Source organism: Lepidochelys kempii, chromosome 1 (assembly GCF_965140285.1).
Source record: "Lepidochelys kempii isolate rLepKem1 chromosome 1, rLepKem1.hap1, whole genome shotgun sequence".
NCBI classification, from domain to species: domain Eukaryota; kingdom Metazoa; phylum Chordata; order Testudines; family Cheloniidae; genus Lepidochelys; species Lepidochelys kempii.
The window spans coordinates 222105713-222128904 of record NC_136380.1 but is presented as its reverse complement, the minus strand read 5'-3'; the positions used below and the strand labels follow the sequence as shown (position 1 = coordinate 222128904).

Genomic DNA, 23192 nt, shown 5'->3' with positions numbered 1-23192 from the left:
GCTTTTTTTAAAGCCTCCCTCAACCACCTAGCTCCATGTTGGACTCTTGTATTAGCTCCTGTTCAAAGTCAGCAGCCAGCCCCTCTACCACCACCCTAGTGGCAGCTTTTCCCCTTTGCCTCATGTATTATGCAGGGCACAACAGGCAGCTATTAGCATTAGGATACTTTTCTCATGAGTTCCAATCTAGAATCCTAGCAAGAATCCCTTCAATCAAAAGCACATTCAACTCTCATTCTGGACCTGCTGACCTAGTACTTGAATCTTTCCTGGGTGCTGTCATGGTGGCCAGTGTATGGCTTCATGGACAAGAGGAGCAAAGGGTAGGCTGGGTTCCCTAGAATCACTATTGCCATTTCAACATCACCAATGATGATCTGCTGGTCAGAAAAGAACGTCCCCTCTTGCAACTTTTTGAACAATCCTTTGTTCCTAAAGATGGGAGCGTCATGTACCTTCCCTGACCAGCCCATACTGATCTCTGTGAAGCACTCCCAGTGAACCTTCAATGTTTGCATAACCATAAAAAAGTAGCCCTTTCTCTTGATGTATTCTAAGGCAAGGTGCGCTGCTGCCTAAATGAATATATGAATGCTATCACCCCACCTCAGTTCAGGAACTCCACTGCTTCAAATCCATCCACTGTGACCTGCACTTTGCCAAGAGTAACACTCCTGCATAGCTAGAGACAAGTAATGGCCATACACACTTGCATGACAATGGCCTCCACAGTGAATTTTCCAATTCCAAAATGATTTCCCACTGACTGGTAGAAATCTGGCATTGGAAGTTTCCACAATGTGATTGCCACTTGCTTCTCTACTGTCAGTACAGCTCTCATTCCGATGTCTCTTGAGCTGGAGGGCTGGAGCGAGCTTTGGACACAGATCCAGGAAAGTGGCTTTTCACATTCCGCACCCTTAGGTCATCATCCCAAACCTACAATAGATCCCACCAGTCAGTGCTCATTTATCAGGCCCAGAAGTAGCGTTTGACTGTCTGCAGCAGCTCCGTGAACGCTACCAACAACAATGAATTATTTTTTGCAATGTACCTCAACAAACTGTCCTCGAAGAAATCATCATGTCCCCCGTTCTTGTGGTACTTCCTGCAGGTCTGCAAATACAGGAGACTCATTGGGCTCCATGCTTCTGTCAGAGATGGCGGAGGTAGGTTTGTGGGACTTTTTTTCAAAAGGCATGAAAGCTATGGGATATGGGTGGCATTATGGGATGGAGAAAGTTGCCTCCTGGGAACTTTAGCTCCCTAAGATCCCTCTGCAAGTCATTTCTATCCCATAACACTTTGCAACATTTTCCCAAAATGCATTGTGCTGGATGGCAGCATGTGGCACAGTGGGCTTACTCGCCTGTGGTGCACTGCATGTTACATTGACACATGCACTCCTGGTGAGCATGTGTAGTGTTCGTACAAGCAGCCAAGCACGCAGGCCCCCAGGCAATATACGAACTTTGGTAGCTGTACTGTACTTAACTTTTGTTGGTCACAGTTGGTAGCGTAGACCTGGCCTGAGCGTAGACACGTGCGCACGTAGATCGAAGCAAGACGACTGTATGTCGACCTGACTTTGTAGTACAGGAGTACTTGTGGCACCTTAGAGAAGTGTAGCTGTAGCTCACGAAAGCTTATGCTCAAATAAATTGGTTAGTCTCTAAGGTGCCGTGAGTCCTCCTTTTCTTTTTGCGAATACAGACTAACACGGCTGCTACTCTGAAACCTGACTTTGTAGTGTAGACCACGCCTAAGTGGGATCATTTTCAAAGGTGCTGAGTACCCAGTAGCTTCCATTGACTTCAGTGAAAAAGTTTCTGGGAGCTAACTGAGCACTTTTGAAAATCAGATCTTATAGTTGAGAATTTAGAAGCCCAAATTTAGGTCTCCATATGTTTAACATGTTGGCCATTATGCCTGCAGAGGCCAGAAGTGGGCTTATTGCCTCCAGAGGCAGTGGAGATGCATGCAGCAACACCTGTAGTGCAGGAGTATTCTGTGCTTACCCCATCACAGTCCTCTATGGCTATTTGCATGTTGTGTAAGTGTTACATGCTGCTTCCCCCCTCAACCTCCCTGCAGTATGTAATGAAGGCCTTTAGCACTGAAGACTTTCACATCTATTTTTCATAGGCTGCGTGTCTAGTACCAAAAATACATACCGTTATTGAAGTCATTTTTGATATTTATATATTCGTAGGAAACAAGAACCATTTCAAATAATAAACCATATATTTAGTAACAGGTCTAGGATAACTTACAATAATGGTCAACTTCTGGCAATGTGTTGTCTACTAGTCTGGGCCTAAGGAACATGCAAGTAAAATGCTGTGTTTTGTTTTGTTTTGTTTCCCCAGAGAAGAAAAACAGTATGAGTGAAATCCCTTGACTATGAGCAGTTGACTTCCCATTGACTTCAGTGGAGCTAGGATTATACCTGATGTCATTAATAAATAGTATATATTTGGTCATTCCCATATTTTCTTTAAAGAAAAACATTTCTTGGCTTTCCCAGGCAAGAGTAGTTAGGATGATTTCTATTCAGCTTAGGGTTTTCTATAGTGCCCATCACTGAAGTGTCTAAGTCTTGATTTACCACAGTACTTTGTGTTTGTTATTTTAATGTGAACATATAAAATGTCCTTCATGGATCTGAAAATGCAGGGTTGTTGCCCCATTCTAATGCACCTTAAAACAACATTCAGAAATGCTGGCTGCTGGTTCAATGGTTGGTGTCAACACAGGTACTATGCAAAAAATCGGTCTCTGATCTCTGGGCTAGCCCACGTGCTTTGTGACTGGTATTTCTCGCTTACATCTACTTGATACCTGGTTCCCTTCTCTAGATGCGGTCCAGAAAGGAGCAGGGTGGGGAATATCCACAGAAATTTTGGTAAACTGAAAAGGATTTTCTATTGTGTTATAACTTGTAACTATCTGGGTTTTTTTTTCCATTGAAATAAATCTGTGGAAAACTTGATTTTCTTGTATATAAAACAAAGGAAACAGAAACCAAAAAGTCTTTCACAGAACAACCAAGAGGTTGGTGGGTCCCCCCCCCAGTTTATTGTTTTCATCTGCCTGGAAGATGGCTTGCTCTGAGAATGAGTAGAGGAGTGTTTTATCAGAGACAGGTCAAAATAAATGAATCTTCAGGGTTATTAAGCAGCAAGGAGGACTCTGAGGGATGGAAACAGAAATGTTCATAAAAAGAAGAGGAGTAGTTGTGGCACCTTATGGACTAACAAATTTGTTAGAGCATAAGCTTCCGTGGGCTACAGCCCACTTCATCGGATGCATATAATGGAACATATAGTAAGAAGAAATATATATACATACAGAGAAGGTGGAAGTTGCCATACAAACTGTGAGAGGCTAATTAGTTAAGATGAGCTACTATCAGCAGGAGAAAAAAACTTTTGTAGTGATAATCAAGATGGCCCATTTAGACAGTTGACAAGAAGGTGTGAGGATACTTAACGTGGGGAAATAGATTCAATATGTATAAATGACCCAGCCACTCCCAGTCTCTATTCAAACTCAGGTTAATGGTATCTAGTTTGCGTATTAATTCAAGCTCAGCAGTTTCCTGTTGGAGTCTGTTTTTGAAGCTTTTCTGTTACACAATTGCTACCCTTAAATCTTTTACTGAGTGGCCAGAGAGGTTGAAGTGTTCTCCTACCAGTTTTTGAATGTTATGATTCCTGATGTCAGATTTCTATCCATTTATTCTTTTGAGTAGACACTGTCTGGTTTGGCCAATGTTCATGGCAGAGGGGCATTGCTGGCACATGACGGCATATATCACATTGGTAGATGTGCAGGTGAATGAGCCCCTGATGGCGTGGCTAATGGGATTAGGTCCTGTGATGGTGTTACTTGAATAAATATGTAGACAGAGTTGGCACTGGGCTTTGTTGCAAGGATAGGTTCCTGGGTTAGTGTTTTTGTTGTGTGGTGTGTTGTTGCTGGAGAATATTTGCTTCAGGTTGGGGGGCTGTCTGTAAGCGAGGACTGGTCTGTCTCCCAAGATCTGAGAGAGTGAGGGATAATTTTTCGGGATAGGTTGTAAATCTTTGATGATGTGCTGGAGAGGTTTTAGTTGGAGGCTGAAGGTGATGGCTAGTGGCGTTCTGTTATTTTCTTTGTTGGGCCTGTCCTGTAGTAGGTGACTTCTGGGTACTCTTCTGGCTCTGTCAATCTGTTTTTTCACTTCAGCAGGTGGGTATTGTAGTTGTAAGAATGCTTGATAGAGATCTTGTAGGTGTTTGTCTCTGTCTGAGGGGTTGGAGCAAATGTGGTTGTATCGTAGAGCTTGGCTGTAGACAATGGATCATGTGGTGTGTCCTGGATGGAAGCTAGAGGCATGTAAGTAAATATAGCGGTTAGTAGGTTTCCGGTATAGGGTGGTGTTTATGTGACCATCGCTTATTAGTACAGTAGTGTCCAGGAAATGGACCGCTTGTGTGGATTAGTCTAGGCTGAGATTGATGGTGGGATGGAAATTGTTGAAATCATGGTGGAATTCTTCAAGAGCTAACTTGACAGTCTCTACGTAAAAGAATAAATGGACACAAATCTGACATCAGGAATCATAACATTCAAAAACTGGTAGGAGAACACTTCAACCTCTCTGGCCACTCAGTAAAAGATTTAAGGGTGGCAATTTTGTAACAGAAAAGCTTCTAAAACAGACTCCAACGAGAAACTGCTGAGCTTGAATTAATACTCAAACTAGATACCGTTAACTTGGGTTTGAACAGAGACTGGGAGTGGCTGGGTCATTTACACATATTGAATCTATTTCCCTAAAGTTAAGTATCCTCACACCTTCTTGTCAACTGTCTAAATGGGCCATCTTGATTATCACTACAAAAGGTTTTTTCGCCTGCTGATAGTAGCTCATCTTAACTAATTAGCCTCTCACAGTTTGTATGGCAACTTCCAACTTATCTGTATGTATATATATTTCTTCTTACTATATGTTCCATCTATGCATCCGATGAAGTGGGCTGTAGCCCACAAAAGCTTATGCTCTTATAAATTTGTTAGTCTCTAAGGTGCCACAAGTACTCCTGTTCTTTTTGCGGATGCAGACTAACACAGCTGCTACTCTGAGAAAGGTTCATGTTAATTCTGTCCTTTATATTTTGTTATATCCATTAGTTATAAATAACTTGCCATGTTCTGTTTCTACCTCCCTCCCGGCCTAGCTATGGTAGTTACTAGAAAGCAAAAGCATATATGGTAGAGATTGTGGTTAAGCTGGTGCTTCAGATATGCATAGGACTCTGGCTTATACTTGGGGACTGGCCAGTTTTCAAGGGTCAGAAGATTGCAGATTGCAGGGTCAGAGGTCACTGTGCCAGGAGGAAGGAGGTTTCTGGTCACTGTAAGGTATGGCCACTTTGGTACTCATGACTGTCTTAAATCTGACTGGATTTGCCTGCCTTCGCTGGTGGGTCTCAGCTCTTCTGGCAGGCCATGTACCAATGTGGAGAGGCAGTGTTTGTTGGGTGCCAAGCCTTGGTGGGGAAGGAATAACACATTGCTGGTAACATGGGAGACGAGGGCCAATAGCTGAGATAAGGGGGGCAGGGAGGCTGTAAATTGTCTAGGGAGTAGGGGATCTTGGAGAATCAGGTGGGTAGACGACACCTTGTTTTGGGAAAGAGAAGAGCCTCCTGAAGCAGGGCTGTGAGATGAGAAGTGAGAAAGTTCAGCTTAACATCTTAGAACTCTCCATGCACATATATGAAGCCTAACGCTTCTTAGGACCAAAGACTTCTCGAAAGCATGATTTCCTACTCTGTAGCTTTGCAGCGTTTTCACCTGCTGCTGCCAGGCTAGCAATAAATATGCTGAGTGGGCTTCTTAGTTGCTGCCGTTGCTTTCAGTAATTTGAGAAAAGGAGCTCTGTCTCCGCTAATGAAGCAGTTGTGGGGGGGCATGATGCAGAGGCCATTAAATCAAAAGAGTTTAAGCATGAGAGCTGTTTTGGTGTTCTCTTGGTGGATTATATGTGACCAGGCTTCCCATATTTTATGAACGTGTTTGTTATTCAAAATTATTCAGTGAATGCTTATGCAAAAATATTTTCTGCCTCGGGGACTGCTCATAAACAAGTCCCCGCAACTGTAGTTTCAAGTATTGATTATTCTTAATCCACTATTCACCTTGTATAAACACTATATGTCATGTGGTATAATTTCTGCTCTCTGAACTGGTGACTCCCAAATAGGGTGACCAGACATCCCGATATAAAGGGCTTTGCCTTATATAAGCAACTAGAAAATCAAAGCGTCCCGATTTTTCACACTTGCTGTCTGGTCACTCTAGTCCCAAAAGAGCTTTCAAGAAAGCTGTATATGATCATTTCCAAAGTGAATACTCCCTACAAACATATATCTACATACAAGTATTTGCAATACTTTCTGAGGTCATTATTGTGAAGAAAATGTTACCTGAGTGAATGTTCATAGATATTGAATAAGAGAGACAATGAATGTTATCTAAGCCAATTTGTGATTTTCATTTGAGCAGAATTCTATGAATCCTTTTTTGCAGCAGTTGTTTGGCTATAGTCCAGATTAGTCTGAAACTTCCAGATTTCAGAGAAATTGCAGGTAGAAATCAGGCAAAATATACTTCCTTGCAGTTATAGCAAAAGTTAACCAAACCAGGAACACACTAGATCTTTTCTGCGAACGGTGCAGGTGACAAATACAGTACAGTATACCCTGGTGATTATAATTTTGGCGTATATAATTGTCCACTGGATGTCACTGTTTCTTCACAGAAAGGAAAAATAGGTGGGTTATAAAAGACATGTTCCTCTTGAGTACTTCCTCTTTCCTTTCTTCTACCAAACCAATGGCATGGTAATACTCCCAGACAAGGTGATCCTCAAGGCAAAATACATGGCTTTACACCAGTGGTTAAGCCAGGGGAAGGGCAGTAAAACACCCATTATTTCAGACTATGTGAAGCTAGGAGAGACCTTCAGTATAGGGAGGTATTAGCCGTATCAGTGAGATTTTAAAGCTGACAGAGACTTTATAGGATGGTAAAAAAGAGACTTTTTAAAAATGCTTTGGACAAGAGCATTTCCCCTCTCCATCATCCACTACTGAGGCTTTATTTTTACAGCCTTTTTGAAAGTGATTTATTGCTTCTTTCATATATCTTTTAATTTGCTTCTAGGGGAAGCAGTAAATTTTGCCGTTCTGCATGCTATGTCTGAAGCCCACGGAGGAAGACCCAATGCATCAAAGATAGCAGTGATTATTGTATCAGAGAAATCAGAGGATCCAGTGGACTTTGCTGCATATTCTGCAAGCATCAACAGTAAATTTTATCACTTTTCCACTATTTTTAGTGATTCGCTTACTTTTTTAAGTAATAAGCTAGGATGGAGAGTAAAGAAATCCAAATATTGGCATGATGTTATGAGTGCGGTGATTGAATGTGATTGTTTACTATTTGGTAGAGATGGGTCTTAACAAAATCTCCAGATCCAGATGCCCCTAAACTTTGGGGAACTGCAGACCTGTTATTTGACAGCTTAGCAAACATAGGCCTCACTTCATTTACAGCCTTTCACTCTCTCAGTACCATTGTGGATTCGACTGGATTACAGTGGCGATATTTAAAGGTCATAAATTTAGACCCTTTTACATTGAGATAGTTCTTGTAAGGTTCATAAACAGAGTAAGAAACAGTAGGTCAAATTCTGCCATAACTTATATACCCTGTAAGTGTGCCAATATATACTGTATGGGGCTTTATAACTTGTGTGACCGTAGGCACTTCACCTCTCTGTATCTGAGTTTCCTCACCTGTAAAATGGAAATAACAACACCCTTCTTTACAAATTACTTTATAATCTACTGATGTAAAACATGATCTAAATGCTCAGTGTAGTTATTTTTAATTAAATGGGTTGAAACAAAGAAAACCGCATGCCCCCAATGATCAAAGCTTTAGTTCTTTTAAACATTTTCTGAATGTCTCCAGCTTCTTCATGTTGACCTTGCATGGTCTTTTAGTGGTTATTGTAATTATAAGTCTCAAAATAACTATTACAGTGATTTAGAACATAGTAATATCTGTGCTGAATTGCCTTCAGCCTATAAGGAGGGAATAATATGAATAATACTTGAAACTAACTGTTAGAATTCTACTCGAAGGTGCAAATCAAAAGCAAAGAGGCTCCCTTCTTTTCCATTACACTTTTAAAACCTGCTTCCCATTTCCCAGGGGTGTCATTGTTCCCAATTGGAGTTGGAGATAGATACGATGAAGAGCAGCTGAGGACACTAGCTGGGCAATCTGATGTTGACAGGATCATGAAGCTAAGACGATTTGAAGACCTTCCCGACATGGTCACCTTGGATGATGCGTTTGTCAACAAACTGTGCATGGGTAAGTTTCATGTAGTTTTATAACCGGAGCCAGAAAAACAACCACCAGAAATGACGAAGACAATGTACATTGTACAATATACAGAAGTATTTTCTTACTCCTTTCATTACCTTAATCTTTAGTTAATTTCAGACAAAAACCCATCAATTTTCTCATTTCCAGATGTCAGCCAAATGATACCTAGTCAGGCAGTGTTTCATGGACATGCTACATGAGTTTTCATCTGCACAGCCAGAGTCACTTAGTACGGTGACTGACTCCGCATGTTTCCAGTATAGTACTAATTACTATTCCACTTCATCAGCTTTCAGAGAGCATTTTTAACTTTAGGCCTGTCCCTTTCAGCTGTGGATCTTATCAATACACAGGATGTATCACTACTTGGATGAAAGACCACCAAGAAAAGCCACAGCTATAGTGGCTGGCATTGATGACTCTCCATGGGACATTGCTTCCCTACTGAAGAAAAATAGCCCAAGCATGGTGTTAGGGGGCAGTTTGTTAGTGGGGTTGCCAGCTTTAGGGTGAGATGTAAAACCAAAGTTTTAATCACTTAGGGCCATTGAAAATCCCTCAGAACTTTTTTCATTCTTAGCTGTGATCTAATGGTCAAATCTGACTTACTCGTTCTGCCTAATTAAATTCCCCTGTCGTTTCAGATTTTGATTTCATTCGTATCACTTTCTATCCTCAACTATAGTTGTATGTTGCCATAACATACATTGCTATGTTAAAGACCTGCTGTGTTATGCTCCTGGGACTGGCAAAGTGAAGCCTTTATATATTGGTCACCCTCAAAAACTTTCCAGTTGCCGTAGACAAGATTACCTCAGTACTTGTACTATTCTCTGTGGGTGGAATCCTGGCCCCATTAAAGGCAATAGGAGTTTTGCTATTGACTTCACCGGGGCCAGGATTTCACCATATGTATTTTCAGTATAGGAAAATTTCACATTGTACTGAGGCAACTTGGGTGACTTTGGGCAAATCACTAACCCTCCCTCCGACTCTGTTTACCCTTCTGTAAAATGGGACTAATGACACTGACCTCTTGTGAAGAGTGCTACAAGCTCCATGGATGAAAAGCAATATATAAAGTTCGGTGGTGGTAGTGGTAATAGCAGTGGTATTAGACAAAACTGGCAGAGTAAGGCAGCCTGCGCGTGTGGGTGTATGCGCAGGTGTATACACAAACTCTTTGCATTTTTAACCCAGTTGATTGCTTAAGAATTGGTTTCATGAGGACAGTTAGGCCTCTGTGTTATTCTTCTTCTAAACAGATAATAATAGTACATTTTAGAGGAAAACAGACTTCAGTAGCTGTCCTACTCTGCCTTCAAACAGACCGAGCAACAAAGCAGCTGGGTTTCCTGAGGGCGTGTGTATGCTACGGGAACTACACTGGCATAGCTATGTCACTGGAACACCGTAGCGTAGACCAGACTACAGCAATGGCAGGGATTTCTCCATCCCCACATTCTCCAAGCAGCAATATCTAGGCTGATGGAAGCATTCTTTAATTGACCTTGCTGCACTTACACCGGGTGTTAGGTCAGCATAGCTGTGGTGCTCTGGGGTGTGGATTTTTCACACCCCTGAATGCCATAGCTATGTCAACCTAAGTTTTAAGTGAAGACTAGGCCTTAGTTTCATGGAAGAGTAAACAGGCTCTTTTAATGACTGTCCCCCTGCTAAGGGGAAGAGGTGGCTACCTGGTCTGATATCTCCTGCTATGGTGAGCCTTTGCCTCTAGCAAGAGGGCATGGCAGGGAGCACTGATGCAGCAAGCCATGTTTGTATACTAAAGTTACAAAGATCAGAACTTCTGTACCTACAGCTTCTGTGCAGAAATCCAAGTCCGTATAATTGTGGGGCCTAATTACACCACCCGTACTCGCCTAGAATAATGCCATGTTGTGTCAGTAGTCCCACTGATGTCAATCGAAGTACTATCAGAGTGGGGTATTCTGGAACTTAAGAAAAGGAGGCAGAATCAGGCCCTTTGTGAATGAGGATTCCAGAATGTACATTTTCTGCACAGGTTTATGCACTGAGGGCTATATATCCATAAAGATTTCAGATCATTAAAACTGGGCAATAAACCAAATAAGGACTTTATCCAGGAACACGACCAGAAAAAAGTCACTGTGTAAAACATAGTTAATTCATCTGTGTTTATTTTGCCACATTCTCAGGAACTGTTTTTATTTCTGGGCAATATTTTACTACTATTGCTCCAAGTCAGTCATTATATAGGACCATATTATTATTGGTATTTATTTGAATTGTGGTAGCACATAAGTTCCCTAGTCATGGACCAGGCCCCAGTTGTGCTAGGTGCTGTAGAAACATTTGCCAGCTTTACCCTTGCTGAATAGTACTTTACCGCATGAGAAGTCCCATAGAAATTAATGGGATATTTGCAGCGTAAAGTACTGCTACATGTAAATCAGGTGTGTTTGGGGGAGGGGACAGGATCTGGCGTATAAATATGTAATCAATCTCCACTGAGAGGACACCTGACATTTTAAAATCTCTCAAGTAGCTGTTTTCTTGTTAGACAATGAGCTTTCAAAGACACATTTCCTGCCCCCCTACCCGTATAGAATGTGGGATTTCTTTCCCAAAATTGCTTCCCTTCAAGGCCCAGGATGGGAAACAGGAAGCAGAAACCAGTGACCATTTTCTTATTGCAATTTATGTGACCTATAAGGACTGGAAACAGGAACTTTACACCATTATATAGCTGGTATCTCCCCCTTCCATTGGGTCAAGGCATTTGGACTAAAGGCTCAAGTTTGGATGCCTAAAGTCAGGCGCCTAAGTCTGAACAATTTGGCTCTTGCTTTTATCGGTGGTAGATACTGAGATATTAGACCTTAAAAGTGTGCCACTGTTCTGAACAGAAAAGTTATCTTTTTTAGAAGTTTCTTAAAGTAAATAGGTTACCCCTTCCTGGAATAATTGTACTAAGAGAGCCTGGCATTACAGGTGGAAGCATACCATTAACAATACTGGTCAAAAAAATTTAAAAGCTTTCTCAAACATTTGCAAAATACAATACTGCTCCTGTAAAATATGAGATGTATAGGTGATATATCCTGGAGTAGTGTAATATGGTATGAAAGGTTTGCTACTCGTGAGGAATGGGGACATCCCAAACACATGCCAACCGAACCATTATGCCACAATATCCCATTAATTAACAGAAATTAATACAAGGAATTCTGATGACTTGTTTTATACAGGTTTCAGAGTAACAGCCATGTTAGTCTGTATTCGCAAAAAGAAAAGGAGTACTTGTGGCACCTTAGAGACTAACCAATTTATTTGAGCATGAGCTTTCGTGAGCTACAGTTCACTTCATCGGATCCGATGAAGTGAACTGTAGCTCGCGAAAGCTCATGCTCAAATAAATTGGTTAGTCTCTAAGGTGCCACAAGTACTCCTTTTCTTTTTGTTTTATACAGGAGGTCAAATGAGATGATCACAGTATTCCTTTCTGGCCGGGTGATCTAGAAATCCATGAGTCCTATATTAATATATTCTCCTTGTTTCATTGTGTTTGTACACATGCATGTAGAGACTCCAGTTGAATAAGGTACTTTAAGAATATCTGTTTTAGGATTTTATATTGCTGCCCATCACCATAGTATCAGAACAGAGTATGCCTAAATTTAAGCATATTCTCATTGAAATCAATGGAACTACTTGCATGCTTAAAGTTAGTTGCATGCTTAAGTACTTTGCTGACTTGGGGCCATGCTCTTTACTTGTCTCTCTTTGGTAAATATACCATATACTATATTATCACACTTTAATCACTGAGAGTGTGGTCAAGTGTATATGAGGTGCAGAAGCTGGCATGGACCCTACCCAAAGGAACATACAATCTAAGGCCCTGATCTTGTGTTGAACTCCACATAGGCAGACCTTTGTTCCCATTCAGTGCTCATTGCAGGATTGCAGCCTAACTGGTAACTGCTATACATGCAGATTGTTTGTAAAGTGCTTTGGGATTAAAGACACTGTGTGAATGTGAGTTTATGCTACTAGTAACCTGGCTTTGTCTATTCTGTGATCTCCTCTTGTAAGAACATAACGTAAGAACAGCCCTATTGGGTCAGACCAAAGGTCCATCTAGCCCAGTATCCTGTCTTCTGACAGTGGCCAGTGCCCAGTGCTTCTGAGGGAATGAACAGACCAGGTAATCGTCAAGTGATCCATCCCCTGTCGCTCATTCCCAGCTTCTGGCAAACATTTTGGGCAGATGCGTGCGGTCCTCAGGAACAAATTCACAGGGTATAAAACAAGAAAATCTCTTAGTCTGAGTCACATTTTAAAAGATGGAATCCATATTTTAGTGGATTTGACCTAAGATCCTGGACAGCTGAGAGATAAGCCAAATTTATGTCTCTTTCTCTTTCAGAGCCCACGAGAGAATGTATAGATGAGGATGGAAATAAAAGGAGAGTAAGTGTATTTTTTTTGTATCCTCCATCTCCCTTTCAAGTAAAATATTGTAGAGTGTCTGGACTGGAACATGAATGTCTATGTATGTGCTCTGCCACAGAAAGTGGTGAACAATATTAATTATTCTGCAGTAATGATCGCTGAGAATGCAAATGCTAGTTTACTAAATAGAACAATGGAAGCACGATGCACAATCCTTTTTCCGCCCCGATGGTGCTTGATCCTGTCGTGTGCTGAGCCCTGTTGAAGGAGGTGCACGCAGAGCCAAATCACTAGCACTCAGGGCTTGTCTTCCCTGACAAAAAAACTGTGGTTTTTAGCCCACTGTGAAAATATAAAGGAGACGAGATCATTTAGACTTGTCATGCGTTAAACTAGGCAATGTCAACCCCAGATGGGGAAATAGAGCACTGACTTTGCTGAACTACCTTGTAGTAAACACTACAGATGCCCTGTCTCTACTTAAACTAGTGCATATTTGTTGTTTTGTTGTAAAAAGGGACTTTTTAAAGCAGAGACGACAAAGCCTCAGTGCTTGAGTGGAGAGGCTTCTGCTAATCCATGTATCATCTGGTAGGGGACAAAGCCCAGTCTACACTAGAAAATTAGGTCGGCATAACTGCATTGCTCAGGTGTGTGAAAAATCTGCACCCCTGCGTGCCATAGTTAAGCTGACCTAAGTCCCTATGTAGACAGGGACTCAGGGAGATGGACCACCTACACTGATGGGAGAACCCCTCATGTCGGCATATGTAGTGTCCACACTGAAATGCTACAGGGGTGCAGCTGTGCCACCATAGTGTTTTAAGTGTAGACAAGCACTGTAGACTCCATCTTGGAGTTCATCTTGATCATTTATTGTGTTAAAACTATAATTGCCTTGTCTATGCTAGTTAACGTATTAAAATATATATTTTTTTCCTAGTGTAGGCATAACCTTAGAAAGGCAGGATATGGCCAGAGCATAAGTCCTTTTGAATATGTCTAGACTCAGAAAAAGGTGCCTTTTTAAAATAAAGGTTCCTCATAGTATTGACTCCTAGATGCCAACATCATAACAAAATTGTTAAACTGCAAGTTCATTAGGTGCTAAGTGGGGTTAGCTGGCTCAAGGTAAAAAAAATCATCATCATTCCTAGTCCAAACAAAGCTAAACACAAACCAGTTAATATAAATGAAGAGCCGAATTTTCAAAAGGGCAGCCTCCAATTTGTCGGCGTAATTTGCACATGAATTTTTTGCATCCATAATTGAAATCTCTACATTTATACCTCTGCCTACCTAGCCACAGATGCAGATCATGCGGTTAGAAGCTCAAATACTTAGATTTACACCTATAATTCATTTTTCTAGTGAAAAATTGCAGGCAAAGATTATGGGTTTCACATGCCCTGCAAGAAGAAAGGCTGGTGCCTGGCCTATCTGAAATTGTATTGGAGTAGTGGCCTTTTTAAGGATCTTCTGTTATTCCTACAGCCAGCCAGGAATTGTAGCTTTTAGAAGATACTGAGAGCAGAGGCTGTTACAGGAGCCAAACACTGCCTCAGAAATGTGTCCACAGGTGCTTGTCGTAGAACATACAGACCCCAAGTTGTTCCAGCCACTAAAAGGTTAACAGGGAGACTAGTTACCTCCTCAGGTGGGGCTGATCGGTAGCCCTGCAACAGCGAGTGAAATGAAAAGGCTGCAGGCCAGAATGGAAGGTCAGCTCTGAGAGACTGAGGAACTACTGAGAGCAGAGTTGTTTAGCAGTGGACTGGTGGGAAAGTGCCTGGGTAAATGGACCTCCAGAAGAAGAGGATCAGAGTGTCAATCTTGGAAACAGTCAACTAGGGAGGTGTGGTAAGAAGCAGTCCAAGGAAGCAGGAAGGACTTGGTTCCAATTTCTTCATACAAGGTCCCTGGATTGGAACCCAGAGGAGTGGGTGGGACTGGGAACTCCTACCAACCTCAGCAGAGGGTTACTAAGGCCTGTGGAGCAAAGAGGCCTGAGACTGTTGAGTCTTCACGAGGGTTACTTGCCTCCTGGATCAAGAGATTTTAACATGCTGAGGGGGATGCAGGGGAGGAGACTATTAATATTCTGTCTGGAATCATAATGAGGCAATAATAGACATGGGGCTAAATGGTGACTGACCAAACAAAGGGGAAACTGAGGCAGGCTTGCCATTAAAAACCTGATAGCAGTGTGGGGCACCAGAGGCTGAAAGCAACACCCTGGACCATGCTAAGACAACACTATCCCTCATAGTCAGCTTCTCAAAGCCTTGTGATGTGTATTGGGTCTAGAGTTATTGCTCCACCACCAATCTGGAGCACCTCCTCCCATCTCTTCGATCATCTTATTGGCTCATAAATAACAAAAGCAGCATCTTCAGCAGCCCCATCTGTAGCACAGGACTGCCCTCTCGCAACACTCATCCACATCCCTGCAGGATCAGTCCCTTATCACTGCAGATTTAGGATCCCTTCCTAAGTTCTTATAGGATGGGGCCTTATGCCTGATCTACAAGGTGCTGAGTGGGTTGCTGCAGGAGGTGAGTTGACATGATGGGAGGTCAGGGAAATCAACACCCTGTGGAATTGGCCGTCTAGTCATGCACCTTGTAATTCATGACTTTGGGCTTTGTCCTGAGAGATGCTGACTTCCTGCAGCTTTCATTGAAATCATGGGGGCTCCTCAGTGTCAGAATCTGTAATCTCAGCGTAACCTGATTTAGCAAAAAGTGGTGGCATCACATCCTTCCCGTGAAACTGACCATTTTACTAGCTTGAAACAACTCTCATTAATCTCTAGGGTGGAGAAGCAGTGTTGCCAGTACACATGAAAGTCTATTTGCACTCCCCTGCACTAGAAAGGTTTGCCACTTTAACTCTACCAGAGTGGTAAAAGGGACAATACCCCCCTTGAGTGGATCCAGCTATTTTGGTCTAAAAGTGTGTATACCAGTTCTAAGTTTCTCCAGTTCAGGAAGTGAAGTAAACTATGCGATTATAAGACACCTTTACACCAATATAAGTGTATCCAGACTAGATACAACTATATTGGTAATATATCTAGTGAAAAATGGCAGGCAAAAATTATGGATTCCACATGCCCTGCAAGAAGAAAGGATATAGTTATGCCAGGAGAACTTTTCTAATGTAGACCAGCCCTTGGTGATAAACCCCTAAAAATGATAAAGCTATCTGTTCATGAGTTCAGTGAAGATGCCTGGCCTTCTGAGCTGAGGGTCCTCAGTTATAGAATGAGTGTATAAATCTAAATAAATAGATATGGAGCTCCCTCTGAGAGGACGTTTGCCTGGGTCGTCCTCTGGCATTCTGGGAATCACATCTGTTTCAGATGACTTATCCTTGACCATTCTGGAGCCTCAGCTATTGGTATGTGTGTTTTGTGTGACTGCATGCACATGCTTTCTGTCCCACTTTTCCCCTCCAACATTTCCACATCAGTTGGGAATTAGCCTCTGTTTGTTGCTTTGAGGGTCACTGGGTTTCCCACTGTGCCGGATTCTTTGGCTGGGTCCGGACAATTCTTTTAATTGAATTTTTTAATGTGTCGTGCTTTGGTTTTATTGTACAGCTCTTAGATGCTTTGTGATAGGTTTCCTGTAAATGGGTTAAATACAAATAATTAAAGAAATATGAAAACCAAAAAGCCTTTTTTGCCAGATGTGCACAGCTGTCTACTTACCCTTCCAGTTGCTTTACTTCCAGTGGGTTGAGAGAGAGAGAGAGAGAGGGGAAAGTATAATTAAAAAACATGTCATATCTTACTACCTAAATATTTTTTCCATATTTAAAACTCCTCACATTACTTTTATTTATTTTATAGCTTCCCCTAAGCTCTCAAGCCTGAAAAATCTTAGACAACTTTTAAGAGAAGTTTGCTATAATGAAATCTTTTCAAAGTCCTAAGACCTACAAAGCATGCCTAGGGAAATGCACTCATATTTAATATGTACTCCCAATATTTATGACTACAAATCTGGCAGTTCTCATTTAGAACTAATGGTATCCCATAGCTCAGAGCTGTAGAAAAATACTTTTAAAGCATTATTCCTGGTTTGCACACTAGTGCCAAGAATAGACCATGAATTATGCTGTGTCTAACCCAGATATTTTGTCACCTTGCTATTCACTCTCATGAAGAATAGAAGAGCTGAAATGGAGAAGCCTTAAGGTAGCATATCTAGATAGTCACCATCCTTTCTTCACCGTGCTCTTTATGCTTGTGAATCTGGGGTGCTGTCATCCAGCTCTTAGAACCACTGTCTTTATTCCTAGTAGAACTTCTAGGACTGACAATGAAGGGTTGTTTCCAGTGTTGTGGTAACCATGTTGGTTCCAAGACATTAGAGAGACAAGGTGGGTGAGGTAATATCTATTATTGGAAGTTGGTCCAATAAAAGATATTCTCTCACCCACTAAAGAACTAGTCAGTTAGGGGTGTTGAGTCTTGGAAGCATGCATTTTGGGGATGATATTCCTGGGAATTTAGAGCTCATTCCTGCAAGCTGCTGAATGATTTGGCATTCAGGTCAACAGGACTATTCATGTACTTAAAAGCTTTGCAGGATTGGAGCTAGAGTGCTCAGCGGAGGACTGAACACAGGTTGCGATTGCACCACTTACTCAGAGGTGCACCCTGCAGAATTGGCCCTCTAGTGAGCCTTAAAATTCCAACTGTCCTGCAGGAAGAGAGTATTTTTTATTTTATTTTACATGAACACAGTGGTTATCTAATAACATTCACCCTGCAGGGCAGCAAATCCCCTTCAGGATGATTGGAATTTTTAAGGGTTCAGGACTATAGGTAAAATAACCCAGCTATTCCAAGCCTTCAGAAAAGAGGCTTTTGTTTTACTAGCTTGAAACAACTCTCATTAATTCCTGCTGTGCTATGAGCATCTGTGTTCCGAATACTTTCCAAAATAATTTTACACTCATGAAAACCAAAGGCATTGGTATTTCAAGAAAAGCACTGGGAAATTCTTTATCGACTGTGTTGTCCATCTGTGCTGCAGGGCCGCTCTGCTAACAATAGACAAAAGTACTAGATATTTCATTCTCTTCCAGCAAAGCATCCCCCATTATAGACTATTATCCTTTGCATGGAATTTCAGAGTCTATTTCTTGCAATGTTTCTATATTAACTTTCTCCTGCCCATGAACTCCCTAATACGTTACATTCTATTGTTTAATTATCCAAGGCTATTTTGAACAGCACTGCTGGCAGTGTCACTTTACTTGCTAGTTTTAGGTTATGGAACACAGTCTGGTAGCTGCTAAGTGGAGGCCTCCAAGTGTTGTCTGAATTTTCTTTTCTTGCATCAAACCCTATTTTAATATCAGCCCATCTTCTTGTATAGCCCGGTGACAAATGGATATTAACGGACAAGTGTCACATTGTGACATGCTTGCCAGGTGGCCAAACGGTTCTGGAGAGTCACCGAATTAATTGTGAGAAGATGTCAAAACCTACATGTCACAATAATTTCCCTGCTGTTAAAACTGAGGAAACCTGTGGCTGCCGCTGGACATGTCCATGTGAGTAACTTATTTTGCATATATGTGGTTTTTTTCCCCCAGGACCTACAATGTATTCAGGAAACGTATTGATGAATGGAACACAGAGCTACAACCCGAGGAGGAGTCCAAAGTTGTTTGAACTGAGATGAATTTATACTTGTTCTTTATCAAAATCGAAATTCATAGTCTCAAATAATTTAGGGCTGGATTCTGACCAGATGGTGCACAAGGACTTGGGAGGGGTCTTTTTGGCCAGCCTTTGTATATGAGCACAAGATGAAGGAGGACTAAGAGTCACATGAGAAGATTAACCCCTGCCCATGGCTGTGCTCCCCCCACTCCCTTCACACTAGGGTATGCGGTTGGCTGGGTGCAAAGAAAGGAGAGAGCTGGCTTTTTTTAAAGGGTGGTGCAGCATTACATATCCTGGAAGCTCCTACGAGAAATTCTGGCATCACTCTCCCTCTAACATTCCTGAAGGCTCAAAGGGCCCTTTCTTAGTTTACGTCTACTCTGCAATGACAGGTGTGATTGCAGCTCAGGTATGCATATCTGCATCACCTTTAATTTATCTAGCATGGATTAAAATAGCAGAAACCTGGTGTGGCCTAGAAAGCTGAGTATGTATCTAGGGTTTTAGGTGGGCTGGTATAGCCCATGCTGAAGCCTCTGCACGCTGTGGCTTCGCTGCTATTTTTAGCCATGTTGACTAGATTAAAACTCTCATGGATATGCCTCTGTGTGCTGCAATAACACCTCCAACGGCAACCTAGACATACCCTTAGTTGTGATGGCATCTCACAAATGTCTGCAAGTGGGAGCTCACACATCTCTATAGAGATTTTGCATGGCGACATGCAAAACATTGAAAGATATAGCTATAGATTAAAACAGTTTTGATTTTTCCTCATATTTGGTCAATATTTTTTCCTTTCATTTTTAGTGTGAAATACATTGACATGAAATATATATATATTAAAATTATAATTAAAATATTTCAATTATAATTAATAGGTTTAATATTTAAGCTTTTTTCATAAGAAGACATAAATATCTTTCAAACATACAGATATTTTCAGATGGATTATAAATAAGGTTGTGAGTTTTGTTATGGAGGTCACGGAAGTCATGGATTTCTGCAACGGCCAGTGCAGCTAGATCTGGGCCTGCCCCCGCAGCTTAGGCAGCCCCTGGGCCAGTTGTACTGGCTGTTGCTGGGGCAGTCTCGAGCCACCTCCCCCACCCCAACAGCAGCAGGAGGAGTTTGGGTGTGTGTGCGGGGGAGCTGGGGGCTAGGATGCGGGAGGGAGTGAGGGCTCTGGGCCGTGCTTATCTTGCGGGGCTCCCTGGAAGCAGCAACATGTCCATCCCTCAGCTCCTAGCTCTGCCTCCGCCCGCAGGCATGGCCCTCGCAGCTCCCATTGACAGCAGTTCCCGGCCAATGGGAGCTGTGGAGCTGGCAGTGCATGGAGCTAGGAGTTTAGGGAGGGACATGTCGCTGCTTACAAGAAGCCAGGTAGGGAGCATGCCAGCCAACTCCCCCTCCCCTCAGCACCCACGACGCCCCCTGGGCCACCAGCACCCGCAGCCCCCCTCCTCCCCCACGAGCACCTGCGGCGCTCCCAAGATTTAGTCAGGGGTACAAATCAAGTCATGGACAGGTGATGGGCTGTGAATTTTTGTTTACTGCCCGTGACCTGTTCATGACTTTTACTAAAAATACCTGTGACTAAAACATAGCCTTAATTATAAACAGAGTACTGGGCCCCAAATGCGTCTTACACATTACAAATATGGTAAACATATAATTGTGTACATCAAACACACACACACATATATATAATCACAAAAATATGTTAATGTTAATTAAGGTTGCAAAATCAAGCACTCTAAAGCTAGGAAATATCAGAATTACGGATGCCTGGGCAACCTTGATTCAGCCCTATTGTGTGTATGTATTCTGATGCAGTCTTTAATTATGTGATCACATATTATTTTTTGGGCAGAACCTTCCTGGCTCCTCATCTAATCTGTTTCTGTCCCCAACCCTGATTTCTAGTCATCTCCCTGCCCCTACCAATGTTGGCCAGTCCCAGTCTCTCTCCCTGGGATCTTTGTTCCAGTCTCTTTGTCCAGCTAGTCCCAGTTCTCCCCTTGCAAACCCACCTCTTTGTCAAATCTATCTTTCCTCCTCCTGCCCTCTTATTTGTTCAGTCAGTCTCATTGCTAGCCAGTTTCCCTCTTCCCCCCAAAGTCCCAGTCCCAGTTTCCCTCTTCTCCCAGGACCACTTCCAGCTTCCACTCCCAGTCTCTTCCCATTAGGTTCCTTATCCTAATCTATTTCCTCTACCCCCTCCACTTGGGTCTGACTCTTACCATTTCTGAATGTGAATCAACCAGCTTCCTCCTCCACATTGCCTCGGCCCAGCAGGCGGGTCATCTAAAGCCCAGGAGAGACAGTTGCCCTGCTCTCAGTTCAGGTGCCTGGGCCTGGACTTGGCACTGCCTGCAGCAGCCACGAGCTATAATTTCAGGGAAAGTCCTGCTCAGTCCCGATCTGGAGCATGCCCAGTATGGATGGAATATTGGGAATTTAGTTGCTAAAAACTAAGTTGTTTCTACTGAGAATGTACAAATTGATTTTTCAGAGGCTTATAACTTGGCCAGATTTGGGCAGATTTTCACAGGGATGACAGAAGACTCGTTTCTGAAACAACGGCCGTCCTCTGACAAATTTAAGTCCCTGCTCCAAGGTATAGGGGTGCTAGAGCTTTTTAAAGAATAGGTCACCAGATCCAGGCAAAATATATTTTTCCCTAGCCTCATTCTTGTAAATGGCTGAACCTGTTTGGCAGACATTTTTATGAACCATAAAATGTATATGTACCCCCCCACACACACCCCTCCCACACACACCCACACACACACCAGTTGTTATATATAATGATAATAGCAACTGATGTGTGCAGCTGTGAATAGCATATCCTTGAAGGAGACCATTCAGAGTGTGCCACATGTCAAAGGGTGACTAGCTGCTTTAATGGGAAATGGGAGTCAGCCACACCCATGTCATAATTAATCAGCATCTTCTCAGCTTGTGGGGACAGGACTAAAATGATAGATTAACAGACACCCAGACATTATAAAAAGGTTGAGAGAGATCAGTCTGGGGTGTGCAATCATAAGCAGTGGATAGGCTCCTGTGGAAGGCCCTGAGCCAGGGTTTGCAGAAGGCTGGGTAGTTCAAAGAAACCAGCCGGGGCCCCCACTGATTTATACAGGAGCCAGAAAAACTCTCAAAGATACCCTAGAAAGAGGATGGGAAGCAGCCAATTATTTATGGCATGGCTGGCCCCATCTCCCCCTAGGGCCAATCATCCTGTGACTCCGTGCCACCACAGAAATAGATGGGGTCAAACTGAAATACAGGCGCTAATCCTGCAAACAGTTATAGGCATGAGCAGAGGGACTGCTTGCCGGCTTAAAGCTAAGAACGGGCACGTTTGCAGGATTGGGGCTACAGCGTGGGACTGTCTGCTGGAAAAAATTATAACGTTTTACCAGGGAGAGGCCCAGACTGGTTTCCAATTTCCAGATCTTTCTGAACTGGGGAGGAGGGAGTCTGGAAAAATAAACTGAATCTGAACAAACTCTAGGACATTTAGTCTATTCTCTGGCTAACCTCAACCTTCTGGGTTGGGTTCTGAGCCCAGGCAGATGTAGAAAAAAACCCTAATACATAGCGTTTGCTCTTGATTTTGAGTGTGTGAACAGGAACAATTGATATTGTGTGAGCTGTGCCTTGGCTCAGACAGAGTGAGAGTACTCCCACTCAAACACACAGAGATGAGGGTCCCAGCAGTGGTGCTGGAGTTGCTGGTTGCTGAAAAGAGAGCCTCTGGGAAATGACCCTCCCCTCCACCCACACACAGTAGGGGGAGAAGATGCTCTGCTGCTTTTTGACTTCACAGCTTTCCATGTGATTATAGTAGTTAATGCAGGGCTTGCCCTATGATGAGCTTTGCTAGAATGGCACTGTACCTCTTAGATGTGTGTGTGGGAGGGGAATTGTTTTCATGTGGAAGGAAGATAGGAAAAAATGATGGCCCTTTGATCAAGCGAAGAGCCAAACCCTCCCACCCAATTTAAAGGCCACGGAAAAGGCACAGAATGCAGTGGAACTGGTACGGCCTTGCCGCATGGGGGAGGCGGTTATGTGGTGAGACCATGCACATGGTCTTTCTACCCCTACACAGCATGGAGCACAGTTCCACAGCAGTCTGCAGAGGAGAGGAGTCCAGGCATGGCAGGGATGGGTCAGGAGTAAGAACTCTGGATCCACAACAACATGGATTCACAGACCAAGCCTCACCAATCCACAACAGGGAAGATGCAGTGGCCATAAAAGCTACTGCAGCCAGTATACTTGAGCTCTGCACAAGAAAAGTAACTGATTGATATGCTTATTTTGATTACAAGTGCCTAGAGCCAAGGTTAGGCACTTTCATGCTTTCTAACTGCTGTACAAAAATATGAATGGCAAATGCATACATTAGGCTGCATTTATAAAACACAGTGTTCCATGCCTTTTTAGACAAAATTCATAGTAGTTCCAAAGGTTTGAGCCTACGGGTAACATTTTCAAAAACACCTAAGTTATTTTGGAGTGTTTGAATCCCATTTTCAAAGGGACTTAGGCACTTTGGAGCCTAAGCCCCATTGACTTTCAGCTATAAAGTGCCTAAAGC

General features: G+C 42.6%; 1 protein-coding gene across 6 annotated transcripts in view; it reads left to right on the top strand.

The window, feature by feature from the left end:
• The window catches only part of VWF (von Willebrand factor), a 227597-nt gene that overhangs the window by 131087 nt on the left and 73318 nt on the right, over nt 1-23192 (top strand). For all 6 annotated transcript variants that reach the window (XR_012155350.2, XR_012155349.2, XM_073315040.2 and 3 more), the window contains exons 31-34: nt 7216-7359; nt 8272-8436; nt 12866-12909; nt 18285-18462. Coding sequence is in view for 4 of the 6 variants with exons in the window: in XM_073315040.2 (XP_073171141.2) it covers nt 7216-7359; nt 8272-8436; nt 12866-12909; nt 18285-18462 (531 nt within the window). In the remaining 2 variants the exon portion in view is untranslated. The remainder of the gene's footprint in view (nt 1-7215; nt 7360-8271; nt 8437-12865; nt 12910-18284; nt 18463-23192) is intronic.